The sequence below is a fragment of the Triturus cristatus genome, chromosome 2_2 (assembly GCF_964204655.1).
Source record: "Triturus cristatus chromosome 2_2, aTriCri1.1, whole genome shotgun sequence".
In the NCBI taxonomy this organism is placed as follows: domain Eukaryota; kingdom Metazoa; phylum Chordata; class Amphibia; order Caudata; family Salamandridae; genus Triturus; species Triturus cristatus.
The window spans coordinates 799,738,885-799,766,063 of NC_140582.1; the positions used below are offsets into that span (position 1 = coordinate 799,738,885).

Sequence of the window (27,179 nt, forward strand, 5' to 3'; positions counted from 1 at the left end):
TTAGAGAGGCACCTTTTACAGATTGGATGTTCCTCGTTGTCCAGTAGCATCGTCTGAAATTGGATTAGTGATGTAAATGTTGTCTTGTTTTATGAATATTATATACATTTCAGTAGATGTGTTTTTGTAGCAGTAAGATTTATTATGTTTGTTCTGTCACATTGTATTATTTGTGGTGCATTTTCTGTCAGTGTTATGGCTTCACCGCACCAGTCCTGTTCAGTACCTTCCATTACTGGTTTTCCAGGATTCCATGGAAGCCCAAAGCCTGGTATTTTCAGGTTGTGATAAGTAGTAGGCAGTATAAGGACATTTTGTTTAGTTGTTGATAGACCAGTGTTTTATAAAAGCTTGAGTGTGGCCAGAGTTCTAGCCCCGATGCTTACTACATTATATGGCTTACACATTGGTAGGTAGTCACAGAAGTGTGAACTGAAGGAGTTTGGTGGTGTAGTCTAGTTTTCATTGCATCCATGACTAGCAAAGTGCGAGACTGTCGTAGGCTGCTTAGTGCTATTGATGTGGTTAATGATGCGTCCATTTTCACAGTGAAGGAATAATTTATAGAGTTGAATTTGTAGTTGAGTGGGGTATCGGAAGAGGTGGAAGGAGGGGGCGGGTCACATTGACAGCTTTGTAAATCCCTGATTTTTCGTATATCTACTCCAGTTTGAGGGTGCACAGAAGAATTATTTAATCACCGATGTCCCAAGGAAAGGAGCATGAAAAACAACAGTTGTGAAAAGTGTCTTTGAAAATATCCAGGTGTAGAACGTACTTGGCAGTTAAAGCATCTGTGATCTGTCGCTTACTTCACAAGGGATTTAGACCTTCTGTATGAAGACATTTCCTTATAGACATTGAATAGATTAAAAGAACTGTTGCATGAATGATTTCTGACCACTGAGAAAGTAGAGGAGGATTACACATTGCTCGACCGTGTCTGCCTCTATTCCAGGTTCAAAATGAGAGCTTGCATCAGAGTATAGGAAGATCTCTGGAGTGCAGTGTTGAAGAAAAAAGCATTTGTTATGCATTCAAAACATATATATATATATATATATATATATATATCATCACGCTCCTGGGGTGTCCAAAAATCGAGCCTCACTCTACGTGCGTGTGCCTTCCCCAAAGCATTTCATCTGGTATGGGGAGAACCGTTGATTCGATCCTTTAAAAGCATCTGATTGGCCTGACGCGTTTCGCAATTAGCTTCTTCAGCGGCCGTCAGAAAGAGTGCATGATAGTGACTCATTACCATTCCTTAAAGAGATATTGTGCGCGGCAACTCCCCTCAATCCATCACGTACGTTACACCTTGAGGGGAGTTGCCGCATTCGAGGCTCATGTGAGAGCTTTTTTACTGAGCAAAAATCTTGGGGTGCATCCATACAGGACTGAATAAAGACTCAGTTTCCCAAAATGCAATGTGTTGAGTCATATGACCTGCCCATCCAGGGCGCACAATATCTAGACACTTATAGCAAAATCTGCTGCACGGAATTACGCCAAATTTGGCAAAAAGGTACTGCTTGGCTCAGAAAGCGACCTTTTTAAAAGTGGTGTAAATCCGTGCATCCTCCCGATTACGAGCTTCATGCTAATTGGCTGTCAACACTTCAATCCAGGAAATGTTGGCAGCAATCTTGTGCCTCGGTAGAACCGAGGCACAAGAAAAGCGAAAAACAAACGCGCAAAACACGGAAAGGAGGCAGGGTAGAAACACCCTGACCCCCTAGGCCTGCTCGGGGGGTTCCACAAGGACCCCCAGGGCCAAGAAAAGCTTTTTTTTTTTTTTTTTTTAAACTCTCAGATCCGGATGCGAAAATGAAAAAAACGAAGCACGGGCTCCCGCACTTCGTTTTTAATTAGCCCACGGGTGGGCCAAGTCCCAGGGGCAATGTTTAGATTATAATGGGGGCCCAAAGGGGCCCCGAAGACCGCCACCCCCTGGGGCTTTTCAAAAGTATTTGCGGGGGGGGCTCATGGCCCCCCCCCCCACTGGCCCGGGTTCCGCCACCCCCGGGGCTTTTATCTTAAATGGGTGGGGGGTCTCAAAGGCCCCCGCAAGCCCCGGGGCTTTTATAAAATAGTGGCGGGGGCCCCCCACACGCCCCAGGGACCGCCACCTCCCCGGGCTCTAATTATTAAAATTGGGGGGTCCGTGAAGGACCCCCAAGCCCCAGGGACCACCACCCCTGAGCCTCGCGGCTCCCGCCCTGCCATAGCAAACTCTGCTTTGGTTCTTGGAAGAGAGAGCAGGAAACCTGCTCTCTCTTCCAAAGCCAATTGCTTTTCCACACTGGGAGCTGCATCTTAGCAGCTCCCCATGTGGAAAAGCAATGCCTTCTCCCGCAGGAGGCGGGGAGCTGGCGGGACAGTGGGGGGGGATTGGGGACCCCTCCACGGTCCCCAACGGAGAGGGCCAGCCCCGGGGGATGGGGTCCCTGGGGCTAGAAGTGGCCCGGGAGGGGGGCCATGCGGCCCCCTCCTCAAAAATGAGAAAAATATATATATAAATTAAATAAAACAAAGGCCGGCCCCGGGGGACGGGGTCCCCGGGGCCATAAATGGCCTAAGGAGAGGGGCAATGCAGCCCCCCTCTTATTAATTTGGAATGGTCATGCCCTGGGGGATGGCGCCTCCGGGGCCGATTATGGCCTGGGAGGGGGGCCATGCGGCCCCCTTCCAATTTAAAAAATAAAATAGTAGTCAGACCCTAGGGGATGGGGTCCCCAGGGCCAATAAAATAGGAACAGAAGGGACAGTCACTGGATGATGTCAGTGATGTCATGAGTGATGTCACTGACCATGTCATGAGTGATGTAATATGTGACGTCATCAGCAGTGCATTGCGGGGGCACGAGTTATAGTTAGCTGAACTAACTATAACGGGGGAATTTCACGGGTTTTGTACGAGTGAAATGTCCAGCTAACTATCACTTTCTCTAAAACCTATGGTTTTTTTCAGTGAATTTCTAACGTTTTTTAAATGCTGATTCCTAACTATAACGACTCTGAAACCTTTTATATATATATATATATATATATATATATATATATATATATATATATATATATATATATATATATATCCACACAAGCAGGAAAGCCCCAAAGGAGTTCATCCACACGAAGATAATTTGTTCTTGTCGTTTATTTTGAGAGCTTGCAAGCAGGCAGAAAACAGGCTGCAGACATCAGTACATCAAAATGCCAAACGCGTTTCAGGAGTCCAATGCTCCCTTCCTCAGTGGCACAGCATAATAACCAAAAGCAAAGTTTTTGGCGCACCTTTTAAATTCATGTCACCTGCCTCAGTGGGCGTTGCCTTTCTCAAAGCCTCCTGGTACATGTAGTGCGTTGTATTCTTCCTCAGTGGGTGTGCTCTTGTGTCTATGCAAAATAAATTAAACATGTTACCACAGTGGGTTTGTGCTCTGTCCTGTAAAAGTGCCTGCCCTGCTTTACAGCATCCAAAATTGAACACGCTGACACCAGTCCTGCAAGGCGCCAACTTCCTTCGTCCCATATCTCGCAGCACCATCATAGCGCCACATGGACCCGCTGTAAAGCGGTGAGTCGAACTCCACGGCTGGGCAACAGCCGTTACAAATCCACACAAGCAGGAAAGCCCCAAAGGAGTTCATCCACACGAAGATAATTCGTTCTTGTCGTTTATTTTGAGAGCTTGCAAGCAGGCAGAAAACAGGCTGCAGACATCAGTACATCAAAATGCCAAACGCGTTTCAGGAGTCCAATGCTCCCTTCCTCAGTGGCACAGCATAATAACCAAAAGCAAAGTTTTTGGCGCACCTTTTAAATTCATGTCACCTGCCTCAGTGGGCGTTGCCTTTCTCAAAGCCTCCTGGTACATGTAGTGCGTTGTATTCTTCCTCAGTGGGTGTGCTCTTGTGTCTATGCAAAATAAATTAAACATGTTACCACAGTGGGTTTGTGCTCTGTCCTGTAAAAGTGCCTGCCCTGCTTTACAGCATCCAAAATTGAACACGCTGACACCAGTCCTGCAAGGCGCCAACTTCCTTCGTCCCATATCTCGCAGCACCATCATAGCGCCACATGGACCCGCTGTAAAGCGGTGAGTCGAACTCCACGGCTGGGCAACAGCCGTTACAAATCCACACAAGCAGGAAAGCCCCAAAGGAGTTCATCCACACGAAGATAATTCGTTCTTGTCGTTTATTTTGAGAGCTTGCAAGCAGGCAGAAAACAGGCTGCAGACATCAGTACATCAAAATGCCAAACGCGTTTCAGGAGTCCAATGCTCCCTTCCTCAGTGGCACAGCATAATAACCAAAAGCAAAGTTTTTGGCGCACCTTTTAAATTCATGTCACCTGCCTCAGTGGGCGTTGCCTTTCTCAAAGCCTCCTGGTACATGTAGTGCGTTGTATTCTTCCTCAGTGGGTGTGCTCTTGTGTCTATGCAAAATAAATTAAACATGTTACCACAGTGGGTTTGTGCTCTGTCCTGTAAAAGTGCCTGCCCTGCTTTACAGCATCCAAAATTGAACACGCTGACACCAGTCCTGCAAGGCGCCAACTTCCTTCGTCCCATATCTCGCAGCACCATCATAGCGCCACATGGACCCGCTGTAAAGCGGTGAGTCGAACTCCACGGCTGGGCAACAGCCGTTACAAATCCACACAAGCAGGAAAGCCCCAAAGGAGTTCATCCACACGAAGATAATTCGTTCTTGTCGTTTATTTTGAGAGCTTGCAAGCAGGCAGAAAACAGGCTGCAGACATCAGTACATCAAAATGCCAAACGCGTTTCAGGAGTCCAATGCTCCCTTCCTCAGTGGCACAGCATAATAACCAAAAGCAAAGTTTTTGGCGCACCTTTTAAATTCATGTCACCTGCCTCAGTGGGCGTTGCCTTTCTCAAAGCCTCCGGGTCCATGTGGCGCTATGATGGCTTACCCGCAACATTGACTGTTTTTATTGCCTCTTACTTTCATTTGCACATAATGTTATATATGGTAATTGTGGCCTTTATTCAGACACGATATGCTGCCCATACTGGACGACTTGGACTGTATACTCTCACTTTTAATGTGTTCTCAGATGTTTTGTTGGTACTCGCACCTCATTAGTTGTACAAACGGTGACAGCCCATAATCTGTGGAACCTTCACTATTTTTTTTACAGTCATATTTGACATATATGTGAATTTAATGACTAACTATAAAAAAAAGTGTCCTTGTGGCTGGAACATTCCCTTAGTGTGCAGGTCCAGGCTGAAATACAAACGGCGCGTTCATAAATGCATACCAGCTGAAGCCGTCTTTACAGCGCCTCTGACGGTTCAGTTTGCCGTGTGTTTTTTTTGTATTTTGGGAGCGCGGATGTGTGTACTGAGTGCTGTTGACATTACCAACTCACTGACATTTCTATCTCGAGCGCAAACAGTTAAGCCACGAGGAGTCGTTGGCGAATGAGTAGCGTTCGGTTTCCTGTAGCCGCTGTATTCTATTTTAAAAAATCGATCATCCCAGTTTGATTAACACAAATCTGTGAATTCACGCCAGCCTCCCAGGTAGCCCACCTTATGTAAGGTACTACTAAGGTTGCGCTTACGAATGGCCTCCAGTATACACGCTAGGTAGGGGTAAAGGAGGCCCTTTGTCTAGATGGTCAAAGAGGCCCCCCCCTTCCGTGTTTTACGCCTAACTAAATGCTGTTCCACAAGCGGGTTTTATTGTTTTTTTTAAAAACATACAAAACGAGCCAGAGTTTAAATATCCCTCCTTTGCTTACTTCAAAATGTGTGTTTTACGAGGGGTTTCACTTTATTTCATTTGTAAATTTTTCTGGAGTGTGACACGTTTTACAACGCCACGTGTAAAACCTTTTTTTATTACATTTTATTTGTGTTTACTCCATTGTGACGTGTGATTCTACAAGTATTTCTAGGTTAACAATTTTCAGTCTTCTCTTCTAAGAACAAAATGAACAAATATGTATAGCGACAGAATCGCGTATGATCAAATAGTTGTAATGTCTTGTTCATTGTTGGTTTTAGAAGCATTTACAGATGTATGGGACTTACTTGGTTTAGGAAAAACACTAGTGGGACCGTTCCTTCATTTGTGCCACCGTGTTGCCTTCCTATCAAATGATCTATTTCGTAGTTACTGTTTAACACCCAGGAAGCTTTGATTCTGCCTCGGACCACCCTGCACTCCGTCACTGTCCCTCACCTCTCCCCTTTTTCACACAAAAGCAGCTGCAAAACACAGTTGTTCGAAAAGCAGTGAGGAGTAAAATGATTTCTCATTTGTCTTGCAGACACGAAGATCGATTGAGAAGTTACTAGAATGGGAAAACAATAGGTTATACCACAAGGTGAGTGCCGCGGGGAGCAGCTTCGTACTGCTGGGCTCTGAATTGCACAGTATGGAAACAGATGCTTTTGTTGGAGTAGAAAATATGAAAGGTGGACAAATGGGATGGCTTGTATGGCTCCATAAAATAGACCTCATTCCTCTTTCTTCTCTCCCTCCTTTCCAGCTGTGCTTGCACTGGAGGCTAAGCAAAAGGAAATGTGAAACGAATAACATGATGGAATATGTAAGTTAAAGGGCTGTTTTGTGAGTTTCTCTATTAAATGACCATTTATTTTGCTTCTGATCTCATTCTTTGCACGATTATTAATCAGCCAAGGTGTCAAACGCTTAATCGCCTGAGTGGAAAGATTTTCTACGGTTCTGCAGATGCCCAGTCTCATGCACCGAGCTGATTTATAAAGTTATGAATGACCTGAAAACAAGGCTTCACTGTGCTGTGAAAAATAATAAATTAATTGCCAGAATAAAATGGCTTCAGGCGTGCATTGATGGGGTGTGAAATTTTTGATGCTGTATAAAGAAGAATCACAACTTTGGTTACGCAGCAAGTCGGAGACTTGATTAGCATTTTATAAAGCGGCCATATCGAAGTATGGGACAAGACCTTTTATCCTAAGCTGCTGGAGTTTCAGAAATAGTGCCCCTTCTAGGTTTTATCAGCTGCACGCCCCCACTGGCTAGATAGTAAGTCTAACACCGAATGTAAAAAGCTTTGTTATTTAAAAAAATCTTATTATCAAATGAAATCCGTAAATAAACTGCTAGTTGTAGCTGCACCCATCATTTCAAGATGTGCATTACAATAGGTTTGTGATTTTTGAAGACCAGCTTGGAATTGGTTTATATCGTTGGCGCTTCGATTTTTTAATTTTTTCTTTATTCCTGTGGAAGCTGTTGAAAGGTTTAGGTTAAGGAAGATTGCCTTTAGGAAGCATTTTTTAAGCTGAGCTTAGGTGTTAGCTTCTGAGAGTTGTTAAAGATGCCATGCCCTTTCCCATGGTCGTTGATAAGTTTAAAGGGTTAACCCCTCTTACCTTTATAATAGAAGTTTGTGACATTTAAGCTGCCTGCACACTTTTTAATCACAAGATTTGTGTTATTCATTGAAACAATGCAACCGCCATAAAGTGCATAAAAAATTCAATTAAAACTACATTTGATGGTTGAAAATTGCCTTCAAATAAGCTTTGCTCTGTTAACATTTCGCTTTTACTATTGAATGCTGTGCACTCCTATTTCTACCCTTAAACATAAAAGACTTTTTTTCTCAAGTACAGCCTTTGTACCGAGCATCGTCATTGAAAGGGAAGAATGCTCTAGGGCTTTGTAATGGGATCTATTATATCAAACATGTTAATTTATGATGATGAGAGATTTGATTAGAATGCCTTCAGTAGAAATTGATAGATCTAAGAAAGTTTATGGGTTCAGGTATTTCTAGAAATGGCAGTCGCATGTCTTTATTATTGACCAAAATGTTTTTTTCCCCTTATTATTAAAACAGTCCACATTCATTAGGTTATTTTGCCAAAGCAAATTTCAGATAAGGGGACCTCTAATAAAGTAACCTGATAGCTTGAAAAAATAGTCTTTCTTAATTATTTGAAAGTGGTCATTGTTAACTGTGCCATTCGAGCAATGATTTCACAACTGGTTGAAAAGCTTAACTTACATTTTGAGAAGCTTTGTTTGTTAAACGTTAGATGGGCCAAGGAGCCCTTGATAAGGAGAGCAACCTTATTTTGAACGCTAATCTGCCATAATTGACGCGTTTTTTGCCCTGGGTGACAACAGTAGACTAAAGAGGATCACTGAGGGGGAAAAGTGATAACGCAGTAAGTTATTGTTGCAAGACTTCCTAATCCATATTTTGCTTTCCGCTTATGTATTTCGCTGCAAAGACAGCACTCTTCATGTAGTTTTCTAGCTTGGGTGCTTGTAATTGAGGTCTCTGTTTCAAAGTCAATATGAATAATTTACTAGATATTTCCTGTAAAAATATCAATGATGTTTATTCAGGCTTTGAAAGCAAACGAGGTCTTTATAACAGATGCATGCCAAAATTTTGTGGTCGAAGTATGGACCTGCAAAAATATAGCATTTTACAATATTAACTACCACCAGGTGGGATTTTTGTTACTCCAGCCTAATTTCCTGCATTTCCCGTTATGCTTGTTCCTAAAAATCCCCCAAATTATTAGTTTTCCCGTAATTAAAAGCAGTTAGGGTAAAAATCCTATTGCGAGATCACAGGAACAACGCAGAATTCAAACGAATGGCTTTTTTTTCGGCATGTTTTTTTTTTTAACAAATTTTCAACGCAAAATGTCAGATTTGCATTAAATACAATTTTGCAGAATTGTTCCAAAATCTTGCCGAATTACACAAAACGAAATTATGCGCATTTCGTGTCCCCCTAACTACCACCATGTTGTCAAAGTAAGTATCTATAGGAAAAAATGGATTTACTGTTCTCAATTACACATTGCATTTATGATACAGTAGTAGTCGATGTATAGCGATATTTTTACCAGTTGATATTTCAACCACAATATTGCAACAACGGCTAGACCCACTGCTATTTCTCACATTGTTGCACTATGAACAGATTTGTGAAATGTGGAGAATTAAATGCCAGTTAACAACTGAATATCCGGTAACTGTTATGAATTTCTCTTTAGATTCTCGAAAAAAAGTGCCACAGGCCCTTGCATCTTTATAAAACGGGCATATTTTTCTGATTTGATGTAAGCCATTGGTGTGTCTCTTATAGGTGTTTTTTTTACTTTCAGTTCTACAAGCTCCTAACTATATGGCTAATGCATCATTCTTTCTAAGGAGTAGAAAAGTGTTGCTTTGTTTGCGTCAAGTTATTAACATTTGTAAAGCATACTTCTGCCGTTTGTATGGCCCCTTAGCTCTTTCGTAATCTGTGTGACTTTTGGCAGCATCCAATAATTCTCCATTTATTTTATCATGGTGGATTGTTGCTATTGCAGTTGGTCAGTGAAGATTAATCCAATGATTAGAAGTCTTGATCCGATATAATAAATATGATGAGCCCAGTCCTGCCAGGGATCATTTTTGTGTGGTTTGTGTGTGAGTGGTGATTTTGCTGTATGTGATATTATAGAGATTTAGAATAGTTTTCTTTTATGTTTAAAACTTTTTTCCAAGAATATATTTGCAATTTACTGACTTGATGATAAAGAGTTCAATTTGTATTGTGGCATTTTCAGAATGTAAGTTGAGAATGCGCACCACAACCAAGGACATAAAAGTCGGGAAGTTTTCTTTTGCTTAAAGTTTTCATCTGGTCTCTTTTCCATGACCGCATGCAAGCATAGCATAGCATAGCAAAAGAGAGAGAAACCATGCAAAGCTGCTTAACACCTCATAGTGTGTTGGTTTATGCAACATTCCGAAATGCGGTAGGATATTGGCTGTCCCACGATGAAAAGGGTAAAGCCTGTAAGAAATAGTCTTTGCTGCTTTCTCCTGGGTCACTTCCCACGTATCATGGAGATGCAAGAAGGTCCTCTTCAGTTGCACCCATCTAGTAGGGATCCGTGAAAAAGCAAGCAGCACAGCCAATACATAAAACATTTGAAAGGCTTCAGTCAACATTTTGGCTTTGCTAGTTCTTATGCTTTTCAGTATCTGCAAAGAAGATGCTTGTTGTTAATGCTTCTGAACACATCAGCCAAAAAAAGTGAAAATGGCATCTGTAATAACCAAAAAGGGGAGGGTCCGAGGGAAAATTTAAAGACCAAGACAGACTCAATCCCCCATCCAATATACTAATACAACAAAGGAATCTGTCAGTCTGAAAAACAAGGGCACAGTCGCTAGGAAGTTTAGAATAAGCGAAGAGTTTGAAAAGGGAGCCTCAGAGTGCTGTAGGATTCATTAGGATTTCCATCAAAAACCAGTGATTGGTGTATATCATCATCTGGATATCCACTCCTTCCCACCACTGTGATTCACTCCATCTTGGAGTTTCATTCGTGGTTAGTTAGTAACCGGAGCACATTTTTATGAGGCCCATGGAAAGGGTAGGAGAGAAGGGGAGAAGGACAGCCAAGCCACTAGTCAGGGCAAGGTATGATATATATACCAAAAAATGATATATAAGTGGTGCAGTGCAGTAAGGTGAAATGTTAAAAAAGGATAAGGAGGAAAAAAGAAAGTTTATTGAAAAATATTCCTGCCAGTCCTTAACTAAAAATGGTGCAGAAACAGCTTCTAACAAATAGGCTGTTTGACAATAGGGTCGACATGTTTCAGCCTGCTTGCCTGGAGGGTCAAATGGCTTTCGTCAGGACCTTCATTTTATTATCGCTACTGCAGCAAAAGTGAGTGGGAAAATTATAAATTGTGAGACAGTGTTGAAAAATACAACCTTATTATGGTGTACAACTTCTTCGTATTGTCAGTGTGTTTATGAACATCTGTGGAAATACGAAAAGAGAATCACAAAAACAACACAGTCAGTGAAACTATCTGACAAATTTTCGCTTGAAACGCTGTGCCTTAATCTCAAGTGCTTACCTGATCAGCACGAGAAGTGAGCCTCACCTCACCCGGTAAAGACTCAGGGTAGAAGGAGGCCCCGCCCTACAAAATTGAATAAGATGTGGGGAAAATTCAGTACAATGAACCATGAGATACGATGGTTCAAAATCTATAATTTGAGACATTCTTCTGAAAGTCCGTTGTATGCTCAGCTTTGAACGCTGAGGTGACTTCACTCAAGAAAACAGAACCACAACTAAAATGATAGACTATGCAGACGCGCAAAAACTAGGGCACCGGTGGAACACGCAGTGCTCAATTGCGCCGCATCTGTTACAAAGAATAAGAGTTTCAAAGTTTTGAACTCTAGATCGCTCACCTCTCCGTCGGTACCTCGATGTGGAATCTGAGCCGTTTGGGAGGTAACCGGCAGCACAGGTGAGAGGTGTTAAAAAGCATGCCCTTTGGTTAAGCGACGACCTGATTCGTCAACGCTGGGCCAATGGGTTACTGTGTTTGATTTGGTATGGTCTCTGATTGGGCCCTGGAAAAGCCCGAGGTCACGCGGGATTTCGAGAAAAACTACAAAGTGATGTCAGCGTGTCAGGAAGGTGTAGTTCCAATGAGGTCGAGGAAAACTCGAGGTCACGCGAGACTAGAGAATGACTACTGAATGACATCAGCGTGTAAGGAAGGTGTAGTTCCATGTATCTGATAAAGCTTTATCAATCAGTGGGACGCAAACATACTTTCATATGAAGGATAGAAGGGGTTTAGCAATTAGTGCATATCTAGATGAGGTAGTCCCAATCTTTGATCACTATCTCTGGATGAACCTAGATCAGTGGAGAGTTATAATGAGCTCCACGGAATATCATCGTTCAATCCTGTTTGAAAAGTACCAATTTTAAACACCCAGCGTTGTTCCTTTAAAAACAAGAAGCGAGATGTGTCACTTACATGTGATGGAATAAAGGGTTTCTCTAAGACTGTCCACCAAAAATCATTGGCTTGGTGCTTCACTTCATGGAAGTGGCGTGTCAGTCTCGTATTGGTCTTGTTGCAGCGAAAGGTGCTCTTGTGTTCTAGCATTCGCTGTCTGACTTTCCGAGTGGTCATCCCTATATACCGGAGTTTACAGGGGCATTCAATCATATAGATTAAATCTTCACTGTTGCAGTTGGTAAAAGATCTTTGCTCCCATGGTTTGTTTGTGCCTATGTCTAACGTTGTGGAATGGCTAGTCTGCGGGCATATTGAACACGTCCCACATGGGTGGTGTCCTTGTACTGCGGGTAGGTCCCATAGAGTCCCAATGGGACGTGGTCTTGCTTCACGAGGTCGTGTATGAACCACTTTGTCTCTAAGGTTGCTTCCTCGTTTGAGAGAGAACAAAGGCAGAGGTATTTTCTCTTTGCATGAGTTCAGAATGCGCCAATGCTTCTTCACACTCTTTTGAATTCCATTAGTGAGCGTGCTGAATGTGTGGACGAAGGTGAGCCGCTCCAGTGGTGGTTTTGCAATAGGTGGCTCTATTAGTGCTTCTCTGTTGTTATTGGAGGCGCGTTTAAACGCTTTCTTGATCAGGGATCTCGGATATTGTTTAACAATAAGTTGTTCAGTGAGATTCTTTGCATGCACCTGGTATTTTTCCGATGTGGAACAGTTGCGTCTTACACGCAAAAACTGTCCGTAAGGAAGATTGTCTCTCAATGATTTTGGATGTTGACTATCATATCTCAAGAGAGAGTTACGGGACATTGGTTTCTTATACAGTTCACTTTCAAGGCCAGTTATAGTGCTGAAGATAGAGAGATCAAGAAAGGCTAATCTCTCTTTGTGAGCTTCCACTGTGAACCTCAAAAAGTTGTTTCTGGTGTTCAACCAATCTAGGAAGGGTTCATACTGACGACAAATCCCCGCGCCAGATTACCAGGATGTCGTCAATATAGCGCTTCCATAGTCGGATCGAGTCACTGAAAGGGTTGTCATCGTTGAGCACATGTGTTTGTTCGAATGAATGCACATAGAGATTGGCTAAGCTAGGAGCAAAAATGCTCCCCATGCTGGTCCCGGAGACCTGCAGGTAAATGGTGTCTTCAAATTTGAAAAAATTTTCTTTCATAGCCAAATGTGCAAGGGTCATGATGAAATGAACGGGAGTGATGGTATCCAGATCTGCATTGTTCAGGATGGAAAAGATGGTTTCAAGGGTCTCATCCTGAGGAATAGAGGTATATAATGATTCCACATCAAATGATACTAGAATGTCTCTATCGGGATCAAAGTCAACTGTGGGCAAAAGACGTAGAATATCTTTCGTGTCCTGCAGGTAAGTAGGCATCTCTTTTACTAGAGGTCTTAAGAAGTGATCAACAAAGGTAGATAGAGGTTCTAGTAGTGATCCTTGTCCTGATATAATAGGTCTCCCTGGTGGGGGCCGTTGGGCCTTATGGACTTTGGGAAGGGTGTAAAAGTAAGGCATCACAGGATGGGGGGTATTGAGAAACGATGCTTCCTGTGAAGTGATCCATCCATTAGATGATGCTTCCTCTATTGCTTCAGTGATAATTTTCTGAATCCTCTTGGTAGGATCTTGTTGAAGAGGTTTGTAAAATCTTCCATCCGCCAGTTGTCTGAGGCACTCTTGGCGATATATTTCAATATCTTGGATGACCACTGCTCCGCCTTTGTCGGCTGGCTTTATTATGATGGTTCGGTCTTCCATAAGGGCTTTCAAGGCCAAGCGTTCTTTCTTAGGTAGATTGCAGTAGTGATCTGATCTTGTTTTGTTCTTACATAAGGTGGTGATTTCCTCGGTTACCGCTTGTTCAAAGGATAACACCTGCGGTGGTACCTCATGTAGAGGGGGATTAAAGGTGGATTTGTTTTTCAGGCCGGTGTTAAGTTCACTCGAAGTACCTTGGGTCGTCTCTTTGTTCTTAAAGAAATAGTGTAGCCTGATTTTGCGAAAAAATTTTGCCAGGTCACATCGTACTTCAAAATCATCTCCATGAGTGGTGGTCACAAAGCCAAGGCCTTTGTTGAGTATCGATGTCTCATCAGCTGTCAAGATCTTGTTGCTCAGGTTCAGTACTAGATCGTCTCGGTACTCGTTCCTGGTTGTGGTTGTCCTCTCTTGGTTTGGCTGCGGGTGTTCATTTGTTGGGGCACTTGTGGGGGCAGGTTCATTTGATGTGGAATCATTATATACCTCTATTCCTCAGGATGAGACCCTTGAAACCATCTTTTCCATCCTGAACAATGCAGATCTGGATACCATCACTCCCGTTCATTTCATCATGACCCTTGCACATTTGGCTATGAAAGAAAATTTTTTCAAATTTGAAGACACCATTTACCTGCAGGTCTCCGGGACCAGCATGGGGAGCATTTTTGCTCCTAGCTTAGCCAATCTCTATGTGCATTCATTCGAACAAACACATGTGCTCAACGATGACAACCCTTTCAGTGACTCGATCCGACTATGGAAGCGCTATATTGACGACATCCTGGTAATCTGGCGCGGGGATTTGTCGTCAGTATCACCCTTCCTAGATTGGTTGAACACCAGAAACAACTTTTTGAGGTTCACAGTGGAAGCTCACAAAGAGAGATTAGCCTTTCTTGATCTCTCTATCTTCAGCACTATAACTGGCCTTGAAAGTGAACTGTATAAGAAACCAATGTCCCGTAACTCTCTCTTGAGATATGATAGTCAACATCCAAAATCATTGAGAGACAATCTTCCTTACGGACAGTTTTTGCGTGTAAGACGCAACTGTTCCACATCGGAAAAATACCAGGTGCATGCAAAGAATCTCACTGAACAACTTATTGTTAAACAATATCCGAGATCCCTGATCAAGAAAGCGTTTAAACGCGCCTCCAATAACAACAGAGAAGCACTAATAGAGCCACCTATTGCAAAACCACCACTGGAGCGGCTCACCTTCGTCCACACATTCAGCACGCTCACTAATGGAATTCAAAAGAGTGTGAAGAAGCATTGGCGCATTCTGAACTCATGCAAAGAGAAAATACCTCTGCCTTTGTTCTCTCTCAAACGAGGAAGCAACCTTAGAGACAAAGTGGTTCATACACGACCTCGTGAAGCAAGACCACGTCCCATTGGGACTCTATGGGACCTACCCGCAGTACAAGGACACCACCCATGTGGGACGTGTTCAATATGCCCGCAGACTAGCCATTCCACAACGTTAGACATAGGCACAAACAAACCATGGGAGCAAAGATCTTTTACCAACTGCAACAGTGAAGATTTAATCTATATGATTGAATGCCCCTGTAAACTCCGGTATATAGGGATGACCACTCGGAAAGTCAGACAGCGAATGCTAGAACACAAGAGCACCTTTCGCTGCAACAAGACCAATACGAGACTGACACGCCACTTCCATGAAGTGAAGCACCAAGCCAATGATTTTTGGTGGACAGTCTTAGAGAAACCCTTTATTCCATCACATGTAAGTGACACATCTCGCTTCTTGTTTTTAAAGGAACAACGCTGGGTGTTTAAAATTGGTACTTTTCAAACAGGATTGAACGATGATATTCCGTGGAGCTCATTATAACTCTCCACTGATCTAGGTTCATCCAGAGATAGTGATCAAAGATTGGGACTACCTCATCTAGATATGCACTAATTGCTAAACCCCTTCTATCCTTCATATGAAAGTATGTTTGCGTCCCACTGATTGATAAAGCTTTATCAGATACATGGAACTACACCTTCCTTACACGCTGATGTCATTCAGTAGTCATTCTCTAGTCTCGCGTGACCTCGAGTTTTCCTCGACCTCATTGGAACTACACCTTCCTGACACGCTGACATCACTTTGTAGTTTTTCTCGAAATCCCGCGTGACCTCGGGCTTTTCCAGGGCCCAATCAGAGACCATACCAAATCAAACACAGTAACCCATTGGCCCAGCGTTGACGAATCAGGTCGTCGCTTAACCAAAGGGCATGCTTTTTAACACCTCTCACCTGTGCTGCCGGTTACCTCCCAAACGGCTCAGATTCCACATCGAGGTACCGACGGAGAGGTGAGCGATCTAGAGTTCAAAACTTTGAAACTCTTATTCTTTGTAACAGATGCGGCGCAATTGAGCACTGCGTGTTCCACCGGTGCCCTAGTTTTTGCGCGTCTGCATAGTCTATCATTTTAGTTGTGGTTCTGTTTTCTTGAGTGAAGTCACCTCAGCGTTCAAAGCTGAGCATACAACGGACTTTCAGAAGAATGTCTCAAATTATAGATTTTGAACCATCGTATCTCATGGTTCATTGTACTGAATTTTCCCCACATCTTATTCAATTTTGTAGGGCGGGGCCTCCTTCTACCCTGAGTCTTTACCGGGTGAGGTGAGGCTCACTTCTCGTGCTGATCAGGTAAGCACTTGAGATTAAGGCACAGCGTTTCAAGCGAAAATTTGTCAGATAGTTTCACTGACTGTGTTGTTTTTGTGATTCTCTTTTCGTATTTCCACAGATGTTCATAAACACACTGACAATACGAAGAAGTTGTACACCATAATAAGGTTGTATTTTTTAACACTGTCTCACAATTTATAATTTTCCCACTCACTTTTGCTGCAGTAGCGATAATAAAATGAAGGTCCTGACGAAAGCCATTTGACCCTCCAGGCAAGCAGGCTGAAACATGTCGACCCTATTGTCAAACAGCCTATTTGTTAGAAGCTGTTTCTGCACCATTTTTAGTTAAGGACTGGCAGGAATATTTTTCAATAAACTTTCTTTTTTCCTCCTTATCCTTTTTTAACATTTCACCTTACTGCACTGCACCACTTATATATCATTTTTTGGTATATATATCATACCTTGCCCTGACTAGTGGCTTGGCTGTCCTTCTCCCCTTCTCTCCTACCCTTTCCATGGGCCTCATAAAAATGTGCTCCGGTTACTAACTAACCACGAATGAAACTCCAAGATGGAGTGAATCACAGTGGTGGGAAGGAGTGGATATCCAGATGATGATATACACCAATCACTGGTTTTTGATGGAAATCCTAATGAATCCTACAGCACTCTGAGGCTCCCTTTTCAAACTCTTCGCTTATTCTAAACTTCCTAGCGACTGTGCCCTTGTTTTTCAGACTGACAGATTCCTTTGTTGTATTAGTATATTGGATGGGGGATTGAGTCTGTCTTGGTCTTTAAATTTTCCCTCGGACCCTCCCCTTTTTGGTTATTATTACTGTGCAGCTGATGGCTGCGGGTCCCGTTTTTAACCCATACTTGATGGTTTGTTGAACTGACAGTTCACCACCATACAAGTAATTGCACTGTTTGTTCTGCTGGTGACTTCCTCTTTTTAACAAAACATATAACTCATTCTCTGTATGATGGCAGAATTTAGTGGTTTATCCTATGATGACTCCACTCTCCAATCTATATTAGACAGTACACCTAGTATATTAGACACTACATTTACCTTACCAGGCACCAATATTGATGATTGGAGTAAGATAATTACATTAAAGAAATCACACACACGCACAACAATACACGGTGCGATTATGGCTGAATACTTACGAGGCAACTGTGCCCCCACAGGCCTAATAGTTACCAACGCACCTCGTTTATTTTTGCAAGATAAAAGATTTCTAAAAGATTGGTCCCTCATAGCGTGGCGCTGCACGCGTGATTGGCTCATTTTGATCATCAGTACATCTAAACGCATTGCAGACACCATCCTCCTAGAGATACAGACTTTGGAAGCCCAAATCAAAGTCACAGTCACTGCTACAATTTTCAAAAAGAACCAGGATGAAGCCAATAAAAGTAATAAAGATTTAAAAGACGCTATACTGGTCTCCAAAATAGAAAAATTCAAAAAAGACCTTGCCAAATTTAAACACGAGGTGATATATCCTTACACCAGCGATTCCTACGTAGCACCCGAGTTCAACAACAAAGGGCGCAGATATGGGTCCAATTACTCAGGGAGCAGTTCGGATGATGACAACTACGAGTATGAGAATGGAGGTCCACAACCCAACAAACCACAATACAGAGGTCGAGGGAATAGAAGAAACTGGAGAGGACAATATACTCCGAATTTCCAACAATGGTGGCCTCCGACACCGTGGGGATATCCCCCACCACCCCAGGCTTTCCAGCCTTTCCAACCAAACCAATTCTCAATACACCAGCAGGACCCTAATTTCCAGCCTTTTTTAGGGTCGGGCCGAGGGAGGCCCAGGGCAAAAAGAAGAGGTCAGCAACCACAGGTGCATTGGAACCTGCCCCCACAAGTGCCCCAACAAATGAACACCCGCAGCCAAACCAAGAGAGGACAACCACAACCAGGAACGAGTACCGAGACGATCTAGTACTGAACCTGAGCAACAAGATCTTGACAGCTGATGAGACATCGATACTCAACAAAGGCCTTGGCTTTGTGACCACCACTCATGGAGATGATTTTGAAGTACGATGTGACCTGGCAAAATTTTTTCGCAAAATCAGGCTACACTATTTCTTTAAGAACAAAGAGACGACCCAAGGTACTTCGAGTGAACTTAACACCGGCCTGAAAAACAAATCCACCTTTAATCCCCCTCTACATGAGGTACCACCGCAGGTGTTATCCTTTGAACAAGCGGTAACCGAGGAAATCACCACCTTATGTAAGAACAAAACAAGATCAGATCACTACTGCAATCTACCTAAGAAAGAACGCTTGGCCTTGAAAGCCCTTATGGAAGACCGAACCATCATAATAAAGCCAGCCGACAAAGGCGGAGCAGTGGTCATCCAAGATATTGAAATATATCGCCAAGAGTGCCTCAGACAACTGGCGGATGGAAGATTTTACAAACCTCTTCAACAAGATCCTACCAAGAGGATTCAGAAAATTATCACTGAAGCAATAGAGGAAGCATCATCTAATGGATGGATCACTTCACAGGAAGCATCGTTTCTCAATACCCCCCATCCTGTGATGCCTTACTTTTACACCCTTCCCAAAGTCCATAAGGCCCAACGGCCCCCACCAGGGAGACCTATTATATCAGGACAAGGATCACTACTAGAACCTCTATCTACCTTTGTTGATCACTTCTTAAGACCTCTAGTAAAAGAGATGCCTACTTACCTGCAGGACACGAAAGATATTCTACGTCTTTTGCCCACAGTTGACTTTGATCCCGATAGAGACATTCTAGTATCATTTGATGTGGAATCATTATATACCTCTATTCCTCAGGATGAGACCCTTGAAACCATCTTTTCCATCCTGAACAATGCAGATCTGGATACCATCACTCCCGTTCATTTCATCATGACCCTTGCACATTTGGCTATGAAAGAAAATTTTTTCAAATTTGAAGACACCATTTACCTGCAGGTCTCCGGGACCAGCATGGGGAGCATTTTTGCTCCTAGCTTAGCCAATCTCTATGTGCATTCATTCGAACAAACACATGTGCTCAACGATGACAACCCTTTCAGTGACTCGATCCGACTATGGAAGCGCTATATTGACGACATCCTGGTAATCTGGCGCGGGGATTTGTCGTCAGTATCACCCTTCCTAGATTGGTTGAACACCAGAAACAACTTTTTGAGGTTCACAGTGGAAGCTCACAAAGAGAGATTAGCCTTTCTTGATCTCTCTATCTTCAGCACTATAACTGGCCTTGAAAGTGAACTGTATAAGAAACCAATGTCCCGTAACTCTCTCTTGAGATATGATAGTCAACATCCAAAATCATTGAGAGACAATCTTCCTTACGGACAGTTTTTGCGTGTAAGACGCAACTGTTCCACATCGGAAAAATACCAGGTGCATGCAAAGAATCTCACTGAACAACTTATTGTTAAACAATATCCGAGATCCCTGATCAAGAAAGCGTTTAAACGCGCCTCCAATAACAACAGAGAAGCACTAATAGAGCCACCTATTGCAAAACCACCACTGGAGCGGCTCACCTTCGTCCACACATTCAGCACGCTCACTAATGGAATTCAAAAGAGTGTGAAGAAGCATTGGCGCATTCTGAACTCATGCAAAGAGAAAATACCTCTGCCTTTGTTCTCTCTCAAACGAGGAAGCAACCTTAGAGACAAAGTGGTTCATACACGACCTCGTGAAGCAAGACCACGTCCCATTGGGACTCTATGGGACCTACCCGCAGTACAAGGACACCACCCATGTGGGACGTGTTCAATATGCCCGCAGACTAGCCATTCCACAACGTTAGACATAGGCACAAACAAACCATGGGAGCAAAGATCTTTTACCAACTGCAACAGTGAAGATTTAATCTATATGATTGAATGCCCCTGTAAACTCCGGTATATAGGGATGACCACTCGGAAAGTCAGACAGCGAATGCTAGAACACAAGAGCACCTTTCGCTGCAACAAGACCAATACGAGACTGACACGCCACTTCCATGAAGTGAAGCACCAAGCCAATGATTTTTGGTGGACAGTCTTAGAGAAACCCTTTATTCCATCACATGTAAGTGACACATCTCGCTTCTTGTTTTTAAAGGAACAACGCTGGGTGTTTAAAATTGGTACTTTTCAAACAGGATTGAACGATGATATTCCGTGGAGCTCATTATAACTCTCCACTGATCTAGGTTCATCCAGAGATAGTGATCAAAGATTGGGACTACCTCATCTAGATATGCACTAATTGCTAAACCCCTTCTATCCTTCATATGAAAGTATGTTTGCGTCCCACTGATTGATAAAGCTTTATCAGATACATGGAACTACACCTTCCTTACACGCTGATGTCATTCAGTAGTCATTCTCTAGTCTCGCGTGACCTCGAGTTTTCCTCGACCTCATTGGAACTACACCTTCCTGACACGCTGACATCACTTTGTAGTTTTTCTCGAAATCCCGCGTGACCTCGGGCTTTTCCAGGGCCCAATCAGAGACCATACCAAATCAAACACAGTAACCCATTGGCCCAGCGTTGACGAATCAGGTCGTCGCTTAACCAAAGGGCATGCTTTTTAACACCTCTCACCTGTGCTGCCGGTTACCTCCCAAACGGCTCAGATTCCACATCGAGGTACCGACGGAGAGGTGAGCGATCTAGAGTTCAAAACTTTGAAACTCTTATTCTTTGTAACAGATGCGGCGCAATTGAGCACTGCGTGTTCCACCGGTGCCCTAGTTTTTGCGCGTCTGCATAGTCTATCATTTTAGTTGTGGTTCTGTTTTCTTGAGTGAAGTCACCTCAGCGTTCAAAGCTGAGCATACAACGGACTTTCAGAAGAATGTCTCAAATTATAGATTTTGAACCATCGTATCTCATGGTTCATTGTACTGAATTTTCCCCACATCTTATTCAATTTTGTAGGGCGGGGCCTCCTTCTACCCTGAGTCTTTACCGGGTGAGGTGAGGCTCACTTCTCGTGCTGATCAGGTAAGCACTTGAGATTAAGGCACAGCGTTTCAAGCGAAAATTTGTCAGATAGTTTCACTGACTGTGTTGTTTTTGTGATTCTCTTTTCGTATTTCCACAGATGTTCATAAACACACTGACAATACGAAGAAGTTGTACACCATAATAAGGTTGTATTTTTTAACACTGTCTCACAATTTATAATTTTCCCACTCACTTTTGCTGCAGTAGCGATAATAAAATGAAGGTCCTGACGAAAGCCATTTGACCCTCCAGGCAAGCAGGCTGAAACATGTCGACCCTATTGTCAAACAGCCTATTTGTTAGAAGCTGTTTCTGCACCATTTTTAGTTAAGGACTGGCAGGAATATTTTTCAATAAACTTTCTTTTTTCCTCCTTATCCTTTTTTAACATTTCACCTTACTGCACTGCACCACTTATATATCATTTTTTGGTATATATATCATACCTTGCCCTGACTAGTGGCTTGGCTGTCCTTCTCCCCTTCTCTCCTACCCTTTCCATGGGCCTCATAAAAATGTGCTCCGGTTACTAACTAACCACGAATGAAACTCCAAGATGGAGTGAATCACAGTGGTGGGAAGGAGTGGATATCCAGATGATGATATACACCAATCACTGGTTTTTGATGGAAATCCTAATGAATCCTACAGCACTCTGAGGCTCCCTTTTCAAACTCTTCGCTTATTCTAAACTTCCTAGCGACTGTGCCCTTGTTTTTCAGACTGACAGATTCCTTTGTTGTATTAGTATATTGGATGGGGGATTGAGTCTGTCTTGGTCTTTAAATTTTCCCTCGGACCCTCCCCTTTTTGGTTATTATTACTGTGCAGCTGATGGCTGCGGGTCCCGTTTTTAACCCATACTTGATGGTTTGTTGAACTGACAGTTCACCACCATACAAGTAATTGCACTGTTTGTTCTGCTGGTGACTTCCTCTTTTTAACAAAACATATAACTCATTCTCTGTATGATGGCAGAATTTAGTGGTTTATCCTATGATGACTCCACTCTCCAATCTATATTAGACAGTACACCTAGTATATTAGACACTACATTTACCTTACCAGGCACCAATATTGATGATTGGAGTAAGATAATTACATTAAAGAAATCACACACACGCACAACAATACACGGTGCGATTATGGCTGAATACTTACGAGGCAACTGTGCCCCCACAGGCCTAATAGTTACCAACGCACCTCGTTTATTTTTGCAAGATAAAAGATTTCTAAAAGATTGGTCCCTCATAGCGTGGCGCTGCACGCGTGATTGGCTCATTTTGATCATCAGTACATCTAAACGCATTGCAGACACCATCCTCCTAGAGATACAGACTTTGGAAGCCCAAATCAAAGTCACAGTCACTGCTACAATTTTCAAAAAGAACCAGGATGAAGCCAATAAAAGTAATAAAGATTTAAAAGACGCTATACTGGTCTCCAAAATAGAAAAATTCAAAAAAGACCTTGCCAAATTTAAACACGAGGTGATATATCCTTACACCAGCGATTCCTACGTAGCACCCGAGTTCAACAACAAAGGGCGCAGATATGGGTCCAATTACTCAGGGAGCAGTTCGGATGATGACAACTACGAGTATGAGAATGGAGGTCCACAACCCAACAAACCACAATACAGAGGTCGAGGGAATAGAAGAAACTGGAGAGGACAATATACTCCGAATTTCCAACAATGGTGGCCTCCGACACCGTGGGGATATCCCCCACCACCCCAGGCTTTCCAGCCTTTCCAACCAAACCAATTCTCAATACACCAGCAGGACCCTAATTTCCAGCCTTTTTTAGGGTCGGGCCGAGGGAGGCCCAGGGCAAAAAGAAGAGGTCAGCAACCACAGGTGCATTGGAACCTGCCCCCACAAGTGCCCCAACAAATGAACACCCGCAGCCAAACCAAGAGAGGACAACCACAACCAGGAACGAGTACCGAGACGATCTAGTACTGAACCTGAGCAACAAGATCTTGACAGCTGATGAGACATCGATACTCAACAAAGGCCTTGGCTTTGTGACCACCACTCATGGAGATGATTTTGAAGTACGATGTGACCTGGCAAAATTTTTTCGCAAAATCAGGCTACACTATTTCTTTAAGAACAAAGAGACGACCCAAGGTACTTCGAGTGAACTTAACACCGGCCTGAAAAACAAATCCACCTTTAATCCCCCTCTACATGAGGTACCACCGCAGGTGTTATCCTTTGAACAAGCGGTAACCGAGGAAATCACCACCTTATGTAAGAACAAAACAAGATCAGATCACTACTGCAATCTACCTAAGAAAGAACGCTTGGCCTTGAAAGCCCTTATGGAAGACCGAACCATCATAATAAAGCCAGCCGACAAAGGCGGAGCAGTGGTCATCCAAGATATTGAAATATATCGCCAAGAGTGCCTCAGACAACTGGCGGATGGAAGATTTTACAAACCTCTTCAACAAGATCCTACCAAGAGGATTCAGAAAATTATCACTGAAGCAATAGAGGAAGCATCATCTAATGGATGGATCACTTCACAGGAAGCATCGTTTCTCAATACCCCCCATCCTGTGATGCCTTACTTTTACACCCTTCCCAAAGTCCATAAGGCCCAACGGCCCCCACCAGGGAGACCTATTATATCAGGACAAGGATCACTACTAGAACCTCTATCTACCTTTGTTGATCACTTCTTAAGACCTCTAGTAAAAGAGATGCCTACTTACCTGCAGGACACGAAAGATATTCTACGTCTTTTGCCCACAGTTGACTTTGATCCCGATAGAGACATTCTAGTATCATTTGATGTGGAATCATTATATACCTCTATTCCTCAGGATGAGACCCTTGAAACCATCTTTTCCATCCTGAACAATGCAGATCTGGATACCATCACTCCCGTTCATTTCATCATGACCCTTGCACATTTGGCTATGAAAGAAAATTTTTTCAAATTTGAAGACACCATTTACCTGCAGGTCTCCGGGACCAGCATGGGGAGCATTTTTGCTCCTAGCTTAGCCAATCTCTATGTGCATTCATTCGAACAAACACATGTGCTCAACGATGACAACCCTTTCAGTGACTCGATCCGACTATGGAAGCGCTATATTGACGACATCCTGGTAATCTGGCGCGGGGATTTGTCGTCAGTATCACCCTTCCTAGATTGGTTGAACACCAGAAACAACTTTTTGAGGTTCACAGTGGAAGCTCACAAAGAGAGATTAGCCTTTCTTGATCTCTCTATCTTCAGCACTATAACTGGCCTTGAAAGTGAACTGTATAAGAAACCAATGTCCCGTAACTCTCTCTTGAGATATGATAGTCAACATCCAAAATCATTGAGAGACAATCTTCCTTACGGACAGTTTTTGCGTGTAAGACGCAACTGTTCCACATCGGAAAAATACCAGGTGCATGCAAAGAATCTCACTGAACAACTTATTGTTAAACAATATCCGAGATCCCTGATCAAGAAAGCGTTTAAACGCGCCTCCAATAACAACAGAGAAGCACTAATAGAGCCACCTATTGCAAAACCACCACTGGAGCGGCTCACCTTCGTCCACACATTCAGCACGCTCACTAATGGAATTCAAAAGAGTGTGAAGAAGCATTGGCGCATTCTGAACTCATGCAAAGAGAAAATACCTCTGCCTTTGTTCTCTCTCAAACGAGGAAGCAACCTTAGAGACAAAGTGGTTCATACACGACCTCGTGAAGCAAGACCACGTCCCATTGGGACTCTATGGGACCTACCCGCAGTACAAGGACACCACCCATGTGGGACGTGTTCAATATGCCCGCAGACTAGCCATTCCACAACGTTAGACATAGGCACAAACAAACCATGGGAGCAAAGATCTTTTACCAACTGCAACAGTGAAGATTTAATCTATATGATTGAATGCCCCTGTAAACTCCGGTATATAGGGATGACCACTCGGAAAGTCAGACAGCGAATGCTAGAACACAAGAGCACCTTTCGCTGCAACAAGACCAATACGAGACTGACACGCCACTTCCATGAAGTGAAGCACCAAGCCAATGATTTTTGGTGGACAGTCTTAGAGAAACCCTTTATTCCATCACATGTAAGTGACACATCTCGCTTCTTGTTTTTAAAGGAACAACGCTGGGTGTTTAAAATTGGTACTTTTCAAACAGGATTGAACGATGATATTCCGTGGAGCTCATTATAACTCTCCACTGATCTAGGTTCATCCAGAGATAGTGATCAAAGATTGGGACTACCTCATCTAGATATGCACTAATTGCTAAACCCCTTCTATCCTTCATATGAAAGTATGTTTGCGTCCCACTGATTGATAAAGCTTTATCAGATACATGGAACTACACCTTCCTTACACGCTGATGTCATTCAGTAGTCATTCTCTAGTCTCGCGTGACCTCGAGTTTTCCTCGACCTCATTGGAACTACACCTTCCTGACACGCTGACATCACTTTGTAGTTTTTCTCGAAATCCCGCGTGACCTCGGGCTTTTCCAGGGCCCAATCAGAGACCATACCAAATCAAACACAGTAACCCATTGGCCCAGCGTTGACGAATCAGGTCGTCGCTTAACCAAAGGGCATGCTTTTTAACACCTCTCACCTGTGCTGCCGGTTACCTCCCAAACGGCTCAGATTCCACATCGAGGTACCGACGGAGAGGTGAGCGATCTAGAGTTCAAAACTTTGAAACTCTTATTCTTTGTAACAGATGCGGCGCAATTGAGCACTGCGTGTTCCACCGGTGCCCTAGTTTTTGCGCGTCTGCATAGTCTATCATTTTAGTTGTGGTTCTGTTTTCTTGAGTGAAGTCACCTCAGCGTTCAAAGCTGAGCATACAACGGACTTTCAGAAGAATGTCTCAAATTATAGATTTTGAACCATCGTATCTCATGGTTCATTGTACTGAATTTTCCCCACATCTTATTCAATTTTGTAGGGCGGGGCCTCCTTCTACCCTGAGTCTTTACCGGGTGAGGTGAGGCTCACTTCTCGTGCTGATCAGGTAAGCACTTGAGATTAAGGCACAGCGTTTCAAGCGAAAATTTGTCAGATAGTTTCACTGACTGTGTTGTTTTTGTGATTCTCTTTTCGTATTTCCACAGATGTTCATAAACACACTGACAATACGAAGAAGTTGTACACCATAATAAGGTTGTATTTTTTAACACTGTCTCACAATTTATAATTTTCCCACTCACTTTTGCTGCAGTAGCGATAATAAAATGAAGGTCCTGACGAAAGCCATTTGACCCTCCAGGCAAGCAGGCTGAAACATGTCGACCCTATTGTCAAACAGCCTATTTGTTAGAAGCTGTTTCTGCACCATTTTTAGTTAAGGACTGGCAGGAATATTTTTCAATAAACTTTCTTTTTTCCTCCTTATCCTTTTTTAACATTTCACCTTACTGCACTGCACCACTTATATATCATTTTTTGGTATATATATCATACCTTGCCCTGACTAGTGGCTTGGCTGTCCTTCTCCCCTTCTCTCCTACCCTTTCCATGGGCCTCATAAAAATGTGCTCCGGTTACTAACTAACCACGAATGAAACTCCAAGATGGAGTGAATCACAGTGGTGGGAAGGAGTGGATATCCAGATGATGATATACACCAATCACTGGTTTTTGATGGAAATCCTAATGAATCCTACAGCACTCTGAGGCTCCCTTTTCAAACTCTTCGCTTATTCTAAACTTCCTAGCGACTGTGCCCTTGTTTTTCAGACTGACAGATTCCTTTGTTGTATTAGGAAAATGGCATCTGTGTCATGACACCACGTTTGTGTTTTTTACTTTGAGTTGCCCGCTCAGAGCAGCAGTGGCGGTGTTGGACAA

At 43.1% G+C, this 27,179-nt stretch overlaps 1 protein-coding gene across 1 annotated transcript in view; it reads left to right on the forward strand.

Moving 5' to 3' along the window:
• Positions 1-27,179, forward strand: part of CHIC2 (cysteine rich hydrophobic domain 2) — a 196,876-nt gene that overhangs the window by 140,644 nt on the left and 29,053 nt on the right. The window contains exons 4-5 of the mRNA XM_085642094.1: positions 6,313-6,369; positions 6,535-6,594. Coding sequence (XP_085498220.1) covers positions 6,313-6,369; positions 6,535-6,594 — 117 coding nt within the window. The remainder of the gene's footprint in view (positions 1-6,312; positions 6,370-6,534; positions 6,595-27,179) is intronic.